Source organism: Pongo pygmaeus, chromosome 4, assembly GCF_028885625.2.
Source record: "Pongo pygmaeus isolate AG05252 chromosome 4, NHGRI_mPonPyg2-v2.0_pri, whole genome shotgun sequence".
Lineage (NCBI taxonomy): Eukaryota > Metazoa > Chordata > Mammalia > Primates > Hominidae > Pongo > Pongo pygmaeus.
In genome coordinates this window covers 60,421,240-60,438,162 of record NC_072377.2, presented here as the reverse complement: position 1 = coordinate 60,438,162, position 16,923 = coordinate 60,421,240, and the positions used below count along the sequence as shown (strand labels likewise).

Below are 16,923 nucleotides of genomic sequence, written 5' to 3'. Positions count from 1 at the left end.
TAGGACTTGTATGACCACCCCCTTTTTATACTAGAGTTTAGGCTGTTTGGAGTTGACTTTTACCATTTCAGCTATCAGAATGATGCAGCATTGAATTCCTTCCAAGTGGCTAATCTAGTACGAATACATTAGCAACCCAAATCAGCCTATAAGGAATCAAGTTAAATGATCTTATACTCATGTCCTTTTTTCTACACTTGGGATTTTCACACAAAAATAAAGACTGACTTACTTGGTAATATTATGATTACAGAATTTGAGTTGCTTCTAAAAAATAATGCAGAGAGAAATACTGAAAATGATGAAGACTTTTTCAAATGTTATAATACGGTCATTTATAAATGACTATTTATATATGTCAGTTACATACATAGTGACAGTTACAGTAAAACACTAGGAACCTGTACATAAAAAGAAAAAACAAAATCCTGTACACAAAACAAGCACACATATATAAGGATTTGAATCTATGTATATATATTTTACATTTTGCAACATTTGTGTTTTGTTACATTAACATAACCATTTACAGTTATTCCAGAAATTTCAGTCATACACAGTGCTCTTGAATCCAAAGAGTGGTCTAGTGTGTTGGCATTTTCATCAAGTACAGTCCTAGAAAATGTCAAGTTGAACAATAAGATATTGAGGCACATTGGTCACTGTGTATTCTGAATTCTTTAGTATGGTCAGAGGAAGTAGTTAATATATTTCATGTTGATTCTTTGGCTACTCTTGATTTTTGCTTTGGGTAACATCCTCATCCTGGGAACATTCATTACCACTTAATAGCAAGATAACATTAAAAAAAAATCCTTCATTGCCACATTTAATAGCATGTTTAAAGAGGCAGAGGTTGCAATGAGCTGAGAATGCACCACTGCACTCCAGCCTGGGCGACAGAGTGAGACACTGTCTCCAAAAAAAAAATGTTTAAAATGAGATCAAACCCTCATGGAGACATTTCTCTGTTCTATTAGAAAGACAATGGCATTCTCATAGATCCTCTTTCTTTTTTATGATCACTTGTCTAACCAGAGCGGCTATGTCAGGCCTGATGACTTCAATGGGCTCCTCTGGCCTCCAGAACTTCACAACTTGACCCTCAGGGTTGACAAGATACTTCCAAAAATTCCACCTTGGTTCCTTCTTTGAAGAATCTAAAATATCCAGAACATATTTTCATGAGCATAATTTTATTCTTTGTCAAGATTTTCACTTCTATTAGTATCTGCATAAATGACAATTTTAGTATCAAGTTCTAGGATTGTCATAATATCAAAAACAAAACACCCAAACAAAGTGAAATTCAAGGTTAGAGTAACCAGATTTCAATATACTTGATGACTTCAACTATGAGTCTACTCATCTAGTATGTGATCTTAGTATCATGAAATGAAGCAAAGTAGGCCAGGAGTGGTGGCTCAGCCTGTAATCCCAGCACTTTGGGAGGCTGAGGCGGGTGGATCACCTAAGATTAGGAGTTCAAGACCAGCCTGCCCAACATGGTGAAACCCCATCTCTACTAAAAATACAAAAAATTAGCCGGGTGTGGTGGTGTGCACCTGTAATCCCAGCTACTCAGGAGGCTGAGATAGTAGAATCACTTGAACCTGGAAGGCGGAGGTTGCAGTGAGCTGAGACCACACCACTGCCCTCCAGCCTGGGGGACAAGAGCAAAACTCTGTGTCAAATAAAATTAAAAGCCAAAAAAAAAATGAAGCAAAGTTGTAATCCCAAATTGCTGGGATTACAGGTGTGTGCCACCACACCAGGCAAATTTTTGTATTTTGAGTAGAGATAGGGTTTTGGCCTCCCAAAGTGAATAATCACCTTATTTTGAAAAGCAATAACTTTTTTTTTGGCAGGGTCTCGCTGTGTTGCCCGGGCTGGGCTTGAACTCCTGGGCACTAAAGTGATCCTCCTGTCTTGGCCTCCCAAAGTGCTGGGATTATAGGCATGAGCTACCATACCCAGCCATGATATCCTTTTGATAAATCTTAATTTATGCAAGAAATGTAGATGTTTTTTCTATTTATACCACGCAAGATTTATGTTCATTTTATTGACTAACATGAGAAAAAATATAATAATTATAACTAAAATTTATGAAGTGCTTACTATGTGCCCAGTAGTGTATGCTCGGTGCTTCAAATTGATCCTCTCATTTAATCTTACAGGGACCCTATGAGGTGGGTATTATTATCATCCCCATTTTGCAGATGAGATAAATGGAGGCCTAGACACAAGGTCACGTGGCTAATGAGTGGTTGAGCCAGGACTGATATACCGGCCTTTTTACTCCAGAGCTCATGCTCTTAACCTTTGGGCTCTATGATCCTCCCTAACTAAGTGGAATGAAACCTTAACTCACTGTTACCTTTTTGATTACACAGGCTAAGAAGGGTTTTAGAAGGTTTGTAGTGATAAAGAGAAATAACCTATGAGCTATTACACCCATGTAACTGGCTGCTGTAACTGAAGAATGATTAGTTCAATGGCATGTGCTTGGGCTTTTCTTTCCTCAGTGGACCCTCAAAATAAGAGGAATAAAGACCTCACTGTGGTTGCCATTTATGGCGTTAGGCATTATATCAACTTTCCCTAGAAATTAAATATAATGTTTTTAGAAGATTCTGACTTCACATTTATGTGAAATATTATAGATCACTATTTGGTTTGTTGGATTAGAAGCTTGATTGCCTGAGTGGGGTAATAGTTTGATCAAAACTCAACCTATTTACAGTGAAAATAGGACTGAAGATGTCATCAGAATAAGTTAGATGAGAGAACATTAGCTAATGTCCTTTATTTATTTATTTATTTAAGATGCAGGCTTGCTCTGTCGCCCAGGCTGGAGTGCAGTGTCGCGATTTCAGCTCACTGCAACCTCTGCCCCTGGGTTCAAGCGATTCTCCTGCCTCGGCCTCCTGAATAGCTGGGATTACAGGCGCCCACCATCACACCTGGCTAATTTTTGTATTATTAATAGAGACGGGGTTTCACCATATTGGCCAGGCTAGTCTGTAACTCCTGACCTCAAGTGATCTGCCTGCCTCGGCCTCCCAAAGTGCTGGGATTACAGGTTTGAGCCACCGCGTCCGGCCTTTTTTTTTTTTTTTTTTTTTTTTTTTGACTAATATGGTTTAGAACAGTGTCTGGCACAGAGCAGGCAGTATAGAAGTACTTTATTTTTACTATTAACACACTTAATTCCAAACAATCTTAAGAAGTCGGTACTATTGATAGCCCATTTTACAAATGAGAAACAGGCACAGAGAAGTTAAGAAGCCACATAGCAAAAACAAAAGAGCAGGGGTTTGAACCCAGGTAGCTTGAGGCCAAAGCCTATGCTGTCACTATGTCTCATGACCTTTGTGCTAAGTGACCTTGGCAAGTCTTTAAACAGATTTCTGTAGCTAGCTTAATTGGAGAAATAGCCTAACACTACTGCCCTCTGAAAAAATCAAGTTACATGTTTTTGGATTTTAGCAAAAACCTGGTAAGCTGACATATTCATCCTTGAGAATATTGTTTCAGATAAGAAAGGCAACATAAAATTAGCCACAAACATATGTTAACTAATAATGCCCAGCACTATTCATGAGAGCTGTGTGGCTATAACGACAGGAAGGGACATTTCTCCAGATGCTAGTTACAAGAGAGGAGAATTAAGATATTTTGTGAAAATAGCCATGGGCACACTTTAAGTAAATTTTCAGGAAGATGGTAATAAGGAATAAAATACATTGGAATAGAATTCTTTTACCATCTAAGAAGCTAAAACATTGATTTCAGGGGAGCATAACTCCTAGAAGTTACAAAGGGTGAGATTCTGGCTCTTTGATAGTTTTATGAAGCTTTCCCGATACAACGTTTCAAATGAAATAGGAAAGTATTGTCCTGGTATAATTGTTTAAAAATGAAAAGCAATTTAAAACAATATATGCAAGGCAGATATTTACCAACAAGAAATCTAAATGCAGGTTCTCCTTCAGATCCTAGAATCTTAATCTTGTGGAAGATGGGGAATGTTACTCCGTAGTTTTTTCTTGCAAAAGATTCTACTTCCTTGCTTGGGCGGGGCTCCGATTCTCCAAACTGATTGCAGGGAAAAGCCAACACGCTGAAGTGGGATGGTCCAAACTCTTTGTGCAGTTCCTTCAGGGCTAAGTAATTTCTGTCTGTGAGTTGGCAGTCACTGGCCACGTTTACAACTAGTGAAACCTCCCGGAAAAAGAAAAGAATCCAACCGGAAAGTGAAGCAAAAGATTTTTAAAAATTCTGCAAGTAGTTAAAATCCTAAACAATGTGAGGGGACTATAACCTCTGATTGATGTTTTTTTCATATTTTTGGACATACACAGTTCTATTGAAAACTGTAACCTAGATGCCTGGGTTAAGGCCCTGAAATAGTACTGCCATTAAAAAAGCATTAGGTACTCATGAAAGTTTATTTTTAAATTAAAGGTAAAACTATGATCCTTGATAAGTGCTTTTTAAAGTTATTAGATTATAGAACCAATACTTTTATTAATAAATGTCATCATGTTCACATTACTAACTATAAGCATTTTCCAAACAACTTTACATATCACTTCAGCACAAAATTAAAGCATTTTAAAGATAACGAGATAATCGGAGTTTATTATTTAGAAGCAAACTATCAGAACTCTAATAACTAAAGTGATGTACTAATACCATTACTCTGAAGACTAAATTCCAACTTATGACCATGTAACAGCAAAAAAATGATTTTATTAAGAGGAATAAATAGAGACAAGGAAAAACGATAACAATAAAAATCAGATGATGCAACTTACTTTGCCTTTATACTTTTCCAGAGAAACAGTTCTTCCTTTTGCATCCTTCACTTCAAAGGCATAAAAGCTGTTGATTTTAGGTTTGAGGAATTTTAGTTGTAGAAGAAATAGCGTTACTGTGCATAGAACCATAGACAGCAAAACTGCAAATACCTTTGCTCTGGGCCCGGAACATTTTAGCGGGTAAGCTGCAAGAGGCTCCATGTTGGAGGATTCTAGAGGGAAGTCTCAGCAGCCTGGAATTCAAGGAGGAGCTGAAACTTGAAACCGGCTTAGTTTAACGGAAAACCAGGAAGGACAGACTGACTGCTTTCACTGCTAAGGAACAGAAAGACCCCTTCTCAGAAGGGAAATGAAGCGAAACTCCTGAATGAAGCAAGGAGCTCTACAGAATTTCAAAGTATTTGTGATGTAATGATAATTTTTGCTAGAAAAATCAGGACATTTTTGGTAGGTCTTTGACATTCTCCCTACAAAGAAAATATTTCGCCAGAAGATGGTGCTCTTGTAACTTGAAAGCTATGGAGGGCTCATTCCCATTCAAAGCATCCTGTGTATTTATTGAGCAACTGTTTGGATGCAGAGGATGGAGTACAATGCTCAGCAATAGTTTAGAATGTAGATTAAATGTGACCTACTCATATGATGTATAGCCTGAAGGATGTTACTATTACATGTATGGATTAAACATGCTATATGAATTCAGGAAATTTGTAGTGGAAAGAGCAGTGAAATATCTGAAAAGGCTATTTACCCTGATTGATCTAGCTAAGGCAATCAAATACCAGGTGAATACAGTCAAAATAAATATGTTAAAAACAGTGAAGGTGTTAAACCCTTCTCTATCATAAAGCAAACTATAGTCCAGTGTTTTTCAAATTTCTAATCATGACCCCCAGTCAGCAGTGCACTTTACAACGTAACTGGGTACAAACAACACACAACTGATGAACAACACTTTTCCTTTGAACTTGATGCACCCCCACCTGTTGCATTTTTAAACAACCCAGTTCTGACCTATCAAAATGATTTCATCATTCTCCAGTGCACTACAACCTGTAGATGGAAAAAACTGAGGCTGGGCATGGTGGCTCACGCCTGTAATCCCAGCACTTTGGGAGGCCTAGATGGGAGGATCACTTGAGCCCATGAGTTCAAGACCAACTTGGGCAAGAAAGCAATACCCCTGTCTCTAAAAAAAAATTTTTTTTAATTAGCTGTTTGTGGTGGTCCATGCCTGTGGTCCCAGTTATACAGGTGGCTAAGGTGGGAGGATCGCTTGATCCCAGGGGGTTGAGGCTGCAGTGAGTCGTGTTTGTAGACTGCAGCCTGGGTGACAGAGTGAGACTGTCTTAAAATCAGCACAAAAGAAGAAGAGGGAACAAAGCAAAAATTGAACTCCATAATAAAGTAGTAATTTAACAGTTAAATAAGGCAGCCAAAAAAAAAACCCTGAAAACAAACAAACCCCGCAAAACCCACCTCTACTTGGGCACATCATCTAATTGCTTCGTTTTTTCTCTTTATTTCCCTCCACTGGCTGTTGCCTGGCACAGGAGGCCTAACTTTGCTGTTGCTAACGGTCATGAATTTTAGGGGTGGGTATGGGGAGGCAAGTGAGGGCTGTATATCCTAAAAGCCATTCACTTTCAATTCTGCTCTGTTTAAGACTCACAGCAAGATCTGGATGAAGGGGCATTATGCCATTTGATCATGATGTGTTTCCAGAAAGTGCAGGGAATGAGCTGAGATGCTTGTGGAGTGCCCTTCCTGTCACTGTTAGCTTGTGGAGCTTCAGAGAGGGTGCTCAGGGCGCTGCCTGCTCTTCTGGTGCCCACTCTGTGGCATGTGTGTTTTCGGGTGGCTGAGCAAAGCCCATAGCCTACTGTGAAAAACTTGTGAGAGGAACCACTCGACTCCTACTCTCGTGGCCCAGTAAGAATGGATATAGTAGAAAAAGCAATGATTATGCAGAAAGTATTCCCTTTTAAACATAATTCCTAGTAAAGAACAAAAATGTACGTAAGATGTGTTGTATCACTTCCTGATAATTTTACTTTGGTGTTCTCTGGCTGAAGTGTTTAAAATGTCAAAGTCCCTGTGTTTATATGACATGAACACTGCTATGTTACTTAAGCTCTCTGGCCTTGCTCTCTAAGTGGGATCTGGGACCTTCCACAGTACCATCACCTGGGCATTTGTTAGAAACACAGCATCTTGGGCCCCACCCCAGACTTCCTGAATCAGAATCTGTACTTTTACAAGATCTCCTCATTACACATATGCACGTTTAAGTTTGAGAACCTTTAGACCTCAACCTTTTTTTGGTTTCAGAGCAACAAGAGTCTTTGGTTTGTCTTTGTTTTCCATAGTGGATGTGTTTCATGTCTCTATGAATACATGAGATATTTTAACTCCTCAGGCTGTACAAGCAAATGGCTCAGGAACATGCATTTTAAAATTAATTCATAGAATACCTGCTATAATTTGAGCCGTGTAAACCCAACTCATTATAACTGTGTTTTGAGGTGGAAAGAGAGTGATTTATCTTTGGCAGGGATGTTGACTGACCACCACTTAGGCAGGGCCCCATAGGGTGATATTATTTTGATAAAATCACTGTGATAGTTTCTAGTCCATTGTATTATAAGTACAGAAACTCTTATCAAGTGATCCAGAGATGAATGGATTTGAAAAGGCCAAAATTATGCTGTTACAAACTTGCATGTGATTGCTGAATAAGCCAGTTTTTACACCAGAAATAAAACATTATGCAGGCCTGATGTTGAGGTTGGTTTGACCACAAAATTCCATATTATATGAATACAACATTGAAAACTTACATGTATGTCTCCTGTCAAGGATGAAATCAGAGCCAGTTTGTTAATTTAATGTTCCTAAGGCTTAAAACCTTCAAATAATGAAGGCACGATATATAAATTTGCATACTGGCCCATTAACCAAACATTCAGACAGCACTTTGGAGAACTCTTGCACTGGACAGCATTGGATGAACACAGATTTTTGCCCTGGCACACCTCTTCTTTGTTGTTTTGGCAGTCTTTCTCTGCACACATTTTGATGACATCATCTCTCAGCCTTCTGGGGATCTGCCATCATTGTTTTCATGTTCTGTCTATACTAACTCTATTCTCAGACTATAGATATATCAGAATGGCACATTTCTCTGCGTAAGGGGTAGTATGTTAGAAAAACCACCAGCACTCTTTCAGTAAATGAAAGAAGGCTTCTACAGGAGGGGAAGAGATTGATGAGTTCATGGTGAAGGCAGGAGGAAGCTACTGGGTCAAGAAGGGGATAAAGCAGTTGACTCAGTTATCAACCAACTCAAGCACTGGAAAGGACACAAATAAGGTGCAAGGGAAGGAGCCAGCCTCATGCAAATGTAAAATCAATTTTGGAAATATGAGAACACACATGAAATGGAAGGATTACAAGGCAGCGAATAACTGAGTGCTAAATAAATGACTTTTTTTTTTTTTTTTGAGACAGAATCTCACTCTGTCGGCTAGGCTGGAGTGCAGTGGTGCAACCTCGGCTCACTGCAACCTCCACCTCCTGGGTTCAAGTGATTCTCCGGCCTCAGCCTCCCAAGTAGCTGGGACTAAAGGCATGCGCCAAAACGCCCGGCTAATTTTTGTATTTTTAATAGTGATGGGGTTTCACCACATTAGTCAGGCCGGTCATGAACTCCTGACCTCGTGAGCTGCCCGCCTCGGCCTCCCAAAGTGCTGGGATTACAGGTGTGAGCCACCACGCCTGGCCAATGACTTATGTTTTTAGAGAGCTTTATACTGCACACAATCTTCTTTAGTATACACATTATTTTCTGCACAATAATTCTTTGAAATAGGGAGCAGTTAACTCAGCCAAGATCACAGAATTAGTGAATGAAACAATGAAGAATAGAGTTTTGAACTTTCGACTTCATAACCAAAATTATTTCAACTTCATGAAACTGTTTCTGTGTAATAGGTAAATAAATTTATTTAGAAGAAAACATTGTAGGTGAGATGGCTGTAGTACTCTGGTGGAGGGGTCATATGGTTTGGCTGTGTCCTCACCCAAGTCTCACCTTGAATTGTAATAATCCCCACATGTGAAGGGTGGGGCCAGATGGAGATAACTAAATCATGGGGGTGGTTTCCCCTATACTGTTCTTGTGGTAGTAAGTCTCAGGAGATCTGATGGTTTTGTAAATGCGAGTTCTCTTGCACAAGGTTTTGCCTGCTGCCATGTAAGACATGACTTTGCTCCTCATTCACCTTCTGCCATGATTGTGAGGACTCCCTAGCCATGTGGAACTGTGAGTCCATTAAATCTCTTTCCTGTATAAATTACCCAGTCTCAGGTATGTCTTTATTAGTAGCGTGAGAACAGACTAATACAAGGGGTTTCATTCATCAGGAGGCATTTTGTTTTATAAAAAATCACTGTATAAGCACCCAAAAAGGAGAGGGCGTGGAGAACACCACCAAAAGACTTGTCTGTATGTACTGAAGTTATCTGGAAGGGGCCACGGGAGGTCTGCAGAGCAGCAGGTCCAGATGATAGACGAAGAGTCTTAGTGAAGGTAGCCTTGGCCAGCACGATGGAAGGAAGGGGGTGGGTGCTAAAGATGCTCTGTAGACCCCGCAGGCAGCTGCTGGCGATGGAGATAAAGGATGATGTTTACCTGAAAATGACCTTGACAGTGTGTGGGTCATATTGCCTACTAGGATGGGAGGGCATTGAAGGTTCAAACATGAGAAGATGAACATTTTGGTCTTCATGACTAATTTGAAATAGTATTGAGACACTACATTTGAAATATCTTGTGGACAGAATGCTGCTGCGTTGGGCTGGTGGTGGGTGGGAGCGGCACACACTCAGAGGTTAAGGAATGGGGTTGGGGTAGGCTTCAGAGCTACCTGGGCTGTCTTTGCTACTTTTACCTTTGTCTTGAGGTTCTAGCAAGACTGGCATCGCCAGCAGGTCTTTTCTGGCATGTCTAGGTTTTCCCCACCCACTGGATATTTGTGTGTCAAATTATTTGTCAGTAGACATATTTGTTTCTATTTTCTCAGTTGTTTCATTCTGCTACTTCCTGACCTTATTTTTAACCCCTCTGGGTTCTTTTCTAATTATTTTTGGCACTGGTGCTCTGAATTCCTCCTGGTTTAATGTCACTATGATGTGAACTCTACAGGTAAACAAGCTGAACTGATGTGCTTGGAGTACCGAGTCATTCATCCCTTTTCCCTTCTTTGTGTTACTTTTCTTATCTTCCTCTTCCTTTCTATTAATAAATACTTGAGTCATTCAAAACTATGCGACAGGCATTTCCTCAGCAGGAGATAGATCCTGGAACAGAAGTTTAAAAATACTGAAGATGAAATAGCACAATCTGCAGCAGTGTTTCCTTCACTGCAGTCATTGAAGGAATACCGCCTCTGTGATTTTGCCATATCTGTATATCGTTATTTGCTTAACATTTTAATACTCATACTAACAAATGAGTATTTAAATACAATTTATTTTTCTAAAATTAATTTTTTATAAGGAAAACTTTACATCAAAACTGAAAAATTGTAAAATGACATTAAATACATAATTATTAGTGTTCATCTATACCACTATCAACCATATGTCCCTAGTGCAGGGACTGACAGAATTTTACTTTATATTCAAACTGTTCTCTCTTTCAAAGTTCTCTGAATTGAATTTACCCCTTCGTGGGTCCTGGTTGTATCACAGGGAGCAATATAAAGTAAGTTTTTCTTTTATTCATAAATTGCATCCCTTTAAATATTTGAAGACATTTCCTTTTGGGTTTTCCTCTTTTTTATTTCTTTTTTTTTTTTTTTTTTTTTGTAATTTGAGACAGGGTCTCACTCTGTCACCCAGGCTGCAGTGGCATGATCATGGCTCACTGCAGTGTCGACCTCCCAGGATCAAGCGATCCTCCCACCTTAGCCTCCCAAGTAGCTGGGCCACAGGTGCGTGCCACCATGCCCAGCTAGTTTTTTGATTTTTCTTTTAGAGATGGGGTCTCACTTGCCGAGGCTGGTCTGGAACTCCTGGCCTCAAGTGATTCTCCCTCTGCACTGGCCCCCCAAAGTGCTTGGAGTACAGGTGTAAGCCACTGCGCCAAACCCTTTTGAGTCTTCTTTCTTCTAGACTAAGCACCCCAGGTTTCCACCCTTGGATGTGCTGAGGTGTTGCCCCATTACGGTGTTTACCCTGACCCCTGTCACTGTGGTCTCTTTCCTCCAAATGAACTCAGGGTTTGAATCCTGACTTGTCCATCTCCCTTCTTGAAGAACAGTTCTGGGACTGGACGTGGTTCTTCAGATGCATTCTGAGTGGTGCAGAGACACAGAGATTAGATTGCTCCTGTTGTGGACACTATTTTTCTGTTAATGGGACCTAAAATCGTACTGATTTTTTACAATAATTTCACCATACTGTTCACTCATATTGTAGTTGGGTCTACCTAACACTGCCAGTCTTTTTCACTGCATGTCAATTCTCTTCCATCTTATTTTCTTCATTGCACATTTCTTCCTGTGCAATGAAGAAAAAAAATCTAAATAAGAATATCGTTCATGCAATTTTATTGAATTAAATTTTGCTGCCTTGGCCCTTGTCCCAGACTTTATTCTGAATTCTATTCTGTCCTTTAGTATTTTAACTATATTTTCAGCTTAGAGTAATCAACAATTTTGATAAATAGATCTCCATTCAAGCTGCTGATAACAAGTTGAATAGCAGAAGGCCAGAGACTAAACCCTTCAGTCCACCCCGGGGGGATTTATTGAGGCTGACGTGCATCTGCTGACTTGTGCCATCTAGGGCACTGGCAGCAAATTTATTACTAGTTACTTGCTCCTCCTATTGGAGAACCATGAAAAATAATACATGTATCTATCAAGGGGCATGTATTTTTCTTATTTGTCATGTTTTGCTCATAGATCATTAACAAGTATTGGTTCTGAAAGTGCTGTCATTACTCTGGGTTTTACTTATTTGGCCCTACAGACTTGAACTTGTTTTAAAAGCCCAGATGCACTTTTGTTGTTTCATTTATCTCATTCTCTAATTTCTGCAGAAATGTTTATTTTACTCTGTACAATTTGAAAATTGTTCTCTCTTTTTTTTTATGAGACAAGGTCTGGGTGTATTGCCCAGGTTGGAGTGCAGTGGCACGATCTTGGCTCACTGCAACCTCTGCCTCCTGGGCTCAAGCCATCCTCCCACGTCAGCCTCCTGAGCAGCTGGGACTATAGGCACGCACCACCATGCCCGGCTAATTTTCGTATTTTTTGTTCAGATGGGGTTTCGCCACATTGTTGAGGCTGGTCTTGAACTCCTGAGCTCAAGCCATCCACCTGCCTTGGCCTCCCCAAGTGCTGGGATTATAGGCATGAGCCACCGTGCCCGGCCTGAGAATTGTTCTCCTTAATGGAGAAGGATGAAAACAGCTTATTTCCTTGTCGCTGGATTCTTTCTCAAATCCCTTGTGCCTTTTTAGTACTAACTGCCTCTAGGAGAAGAGATTCATCTATTTATTCATTATGGGGTTCCTAGATACCAGTGTCCCGAGGATAGTAAGATAAAAGACAAAGTCCCTGGTCTTAAGGAGTGTATGATATAGCAGGAGAGAAAGTAAAAAAGTGGAATATGAGCAGACCTGCTTTTTAGCATAGGGATTAGACTAGATTGATTTGTCAGAGTTCAAACCGTGGCAGGGTTGCTCTGGTTGGTTGTGAGGGTTGTGCACTGCATATTCCAGAGGGTGCCATTCATAGAGACAATGATCTATACAGCTGTACGTAGTATACAGCTGCCTATTAGCTCTATATCCTTGCTCAAATTACTTAACCCCATTAAGATTTGTCTTCCAACTCTGTATTCTGAAATAATACTAGTACCTATTTCAGAGGATTGTGATGAAACTAAAATAAACACTCCCTCTAATTCATATATCCCAGGGCTTGGCACGGATTAAGTGTTTGGTAAATGTTATTAACACAAGGTGGTCATGCTGGAGCACGCACAGTGAGTGTGGAAGCACAGGGCTGAGTATTTGTTCCCTAGGGCTGGGCAACAAATTACCACAAACTTTATGGCTTAGACACACATATTCTCTTCTAGTTACGGAGGCCAGAGGTCCAAACTCAGTTTCATTGGGCAGAAGCCAGGGTGTCAGTAGGGCCTGGCCTCCTCCAGAGGCTCTAGTGGAGAATCCATTCCTTGCCTCTTCTGGTTTCTGGTGGCTGCCAGCATTTCTTGGCCTGTGGCCCTATCACTCTGGTCACTGCCTCTTTGGTCACATTGCTTCTCCTTTTCTGTGTGCAGTCACATCTCCCTCTGCCTTTCTCTTACAGGGATACATGTGATTGCATTTAGAGCTCATCCTGACAATTCACGATAGTCTCCTTACCTCAACTTAACTTCATCCTGAACTTACATCTGCATAGCCCCTTTGCCATATGAAGTAACATTTGTAGGTTCCAGGAGTTAGGATCCGGATATCTCTGGGGACCATTATTTAGCTACCATTGACTGCCTAACCTAGTTTGGAATCGGGAGGAAGGGAATGTCAGAGACACCTTCCTGAAGGAGTTGATGGCTGAGCCCAGAAGTGAAGGTGGCTGGGAGTTACCCTGGCAGAAAACTGGGGATGAACATCCCAAGTGGGAAACATTCGGGGTGGATGGAGTGATGGTAGACGAATCACAGAAACTCAGACCTGCTAAGGCAGTAGGATATTGTCAATGTGCAACTTCTCAGTCGTTTTCGCGGACATAGCTGACATAGCATCAAATTTTTATTCTTTAATTTCCTCTTTTAAACTCAGAATTTTAAAAATGTATATTTAAAGTTTAGAATTTCCTTGGAATTTGGCTCCAAGGAAACTTTTGAGCAAGCGTCTCTGTCCTTTGCCATGTTTTCTGCAAACTAAGTTTATCTTCCAATGCGACGTCTCCTCCCTTTCTTGGTAAGGGCTTGAGGGTAAGGGCTACCTGGACATAGTGGAGCCGTTGCAAACGTAGCCCACTGAATGTGGCCCACAGACATGCTCTGTTCAGTCCTCCAGTCTTTTTGAAAAATTAGAATCAGTTGAACACTTTAAAAAGTGGGAAAATTCATATGAAAAGTCTAAATTTCTAACATCTTTTATGAAATGAGACAATGTGTCTCAATGTGTTCTTGCTGTGGCTAAAACACAAGCATTAAAGTTTGAGAGATTCCCTCAGTTTCTGGGGCTGAGACCCCATAGCCTCTGAGCTGGTACTGTGGTTTTTTTCTTAGTGGAGAGAAATAAAAGAAGTGGGGAAATGAAAGTCCGAGTGGCCCTGTGAGGGGGCTTGTGCTTGTAATCCTAGCACTCTGGAGGGCTTAGGTGGGAGGATTGCTTGAGCCCAGGAGTTAAAGACCAGCCTGTGTGACATGGTGAAACCCCATCTCTCCAAAAAATACAAAAATTAGCCAGGTGTGGTGGTGCACACCTGTAGTCCCAGCTACTGGTGAGCTTGAGGCAGGAGGATCGCTTGAGCTCTGGGAGGTCGAGACTGCGGTGAGCCATAATCGTGCCGCTGCACTCCAGCCTAGGTGACAGAGTGAGACTGCCTCAAAATAACAAAGCAAAACAAAAAAGAAGGCTGGAGTGGGCCATGCTTCTCATCCAGGCTGGCATTACTCATCACCTTACCTGCTGCCCCCAGTCAAGGTTTCTGAGATTGAGGTGCCTGATTGACATGTACAGCTTCTTTTCATCTTTCCCATTCCTACTCAAAAACCAAGAACTACAAGACAGAAAAACTGACCCCCAACAACACTTTGCAACAGCTGTGGCCTCAGCCTCTTGACTCCTGTCTCCTGCGAAAGATGTTCTCTTCCGTCAGTTGGTGGGGAGAGCACAGAGCAGCAGTGGAGAGACAGCTGGCCTCGCCCCCTGGAGGCTGCAGGCAGGGTGGGCCAGCACCCTCGCACATGCTTAGTAAAAAACTCAAACTGAACCAATGCTTACTGCTTCAACATTCTAGCATATTCCCTTCCTATCTTTCATTTAGATCTAGGAAGTGGGACTGTATTGGAATATTGTTTTATAGTCCCTGTTTTACAGCTAGCAATATATTGTAAGCATTTGCATGTTTTATTCACTATTATCCTATGTTACCATTTTTAAAAAGATTTCTTTTATTGAAGTGAAATGCACATATTAAAAATAACCTTTTTATTTAATTTAATTTTTTTTTTTTTGAGACGGAGTTTCACTCTTGTTGCCCAGGCTGGAGTGCAATGATGCGATCTCGGCTCACTGCAACCTCTGCCTCCTGGGTTCAAGCAATTCTCTTGTCTCAGCCTCCCAAGTAGCCGGGATTACAGGCACATGCCACCACACCTGGCTAATTTTTGTATTTTTAGTAGAGATGGGGTTTCATCATATTGGTCAGGCTGGTCTCGAACTCCTGACCTCAGGTGATTCACCACCTCAGTCTCCCAAAGTGTTGGGATTACAGGTGTGAGCCACTGCACCTGGCCAAAAATAACCTTTTAAGTCACCAATTCAGTGGTCTTAAGTGTATTTCCAATGTTCTGGAACCACCACTTCTCTCTTGTTCCAAAATGCTTTCATCACCTCAAAAGAAAACTCCATACCCATTAAGCAGTTGCTCCCCATTTCCTCCTCCCCTAATCCCTGACAATGACCAATCTGTGTTCTCTGCCTATGGATTTTCCTATGCTGACTATTTCATATAGATGGAATCAGACAATACGTGACCTTTCCTGTCTGGCTTCTTTCACTTAGCATAATGCTTTCAAGGCTTATGCACATGATGACATGTATCAGCAACCCATTCCTCTTGGGAGTGATTTGTAGATCACTTGCATATGTAGATACTTCCCATGATTTGTTTATGCATTCATCTGTTGATGAGCGTTTGGGCTGTCTGCACCTTCTTATTGTGATTAGTGCTACTATGAACATATGTGCACATGAATTTGAGTTTCAGTACATGTACCTACTAGTGGACTTGCTTGGTCATGTGGTAATTCTAGGTTTATCTTTTTGAGGGATCACCAAACTAATCTTCCACAGTGACTGCATCCTTTCACATTCTGTACACTTGCAATATACAAAGCTTCCAGTTTCTTCGCATCCTTACCAATGCTTATTAGTTTCCATTAAAAAAATTCTAGCCATCCTTGTGGGTGTGAAGTGGTGCTTTGGTGTGGTTTAGTTTACATTTCCCTAATGTATGTCGTTTCTGATGGCAGCAGAGCAGTCCCTCTTAGAGATGTCCTGTTAGTTTGCCTAGTCAGTTCTCCACTGGTAAACATTTAGTCTCTGTCTCACATCTTTTTGTACTTACAAACATGTAAAATGCAGTACACACCCTCATGTTCTCAGTTGAGAGCCTGGACTCTGGGGTCAGACAGGTGAGCCTCAGGTGTGGCATCTCCACTTACTGTGTAGTCTTGGGCAATTCACTTGACCTCTAAGCCTCAGTTTCTTCACTGATAAAACGGACGTAAATAAGATCTGCTTCACAGATGTTTCTTAGGATTAAATACAAACATGTGTAAAACCCTGTACATATGGGTTCATACATAGTAACCACTCAATAAATGCTGGATGTTTTCTCCATCTTGGCTCATATCTTAAGATTTCTTTTTTCTTTTTTTGTTTTTATTTTGAGACAGGGTCTCACTTTGTTGCCCCGGCTGGAGTGCAGCAGCGCCAACGCGGCTCACTGCAGCAAGCAATCCTCCTGCCCCAGCCCCATCAAGTAGCTAGGACTACAAGTACACACCACCACGCTCGACTTATTCTTGTATTTTTTGTAGAGACAGGGTTTTGCCTTGTTGTCCAGGCTGGTCCCGAACACCTGGGCTCAAGCAATCTGCCTGCCTCAGCCTCACAAAGAGCTACAATTTCAAGCATGAGCTGCCACGGCCGGCTGATTTCTTTTTTAAATTCTTAGAGGTGGTATTGCTGGGTCAGTAGAAGTTATGCACATATTTGAAGGCTTTTGACGCACAGTGTCCAAAAGTCCTTTCCAGATACTAATTTAACCTCCACAGCAGT

General features: G+C 40.9%; 2 protein-coding genes across 10 annotated transcripts in view; one reads left to right on the top strand and one right to left on the bottom strand.

The window, feature by feature from the left end:
- CDC20B (cell division cycle 20B) overlaps window positions 1–16,923 on the top strand; it is a 64,595-nt gene that overhangs the window by 11,270 nt on the left and 36,402 nt on the right. The window lies entirely within an intron of this gene.
- GPX8 (glutathione peroxidase 8 (putative)) lies at window positions 455–5,311 on the bottom strand. Of its 3 annotated transcripts, none has more exons than XM_054487947.2 (3): window positions 4,824–5,311; window positions 3,966–4,227; window positions 455–1,160 (listed from the first exon to the last, which is right to left on the bottom strand). In XM_054487947.2, exons 1-3 carry the CDS (start codon window positions 5,025–5,027, stop codon window positions 997–999), a joined length of 630 nt encoding a protein of 209 aa, XP_054343922.1. In that variant the 5' UTR covers window positions 5,028–5,311; the 3' UTR covers window positions 455–996. The 3 variants fall into 3 exon arrangements, with proteins under 3 accessions (XP_054343922.1, XP_063520890.1, XP_054343923.1); XM_063664820.1 differs by having other exon boundaries at window positions 4,977–5,116; XM_054487948.2 differs by lacking the exon at window positions 3,966–4,227 and having other exon boundaries at window positions 1,092–1,160; window positions 4,824–5,104.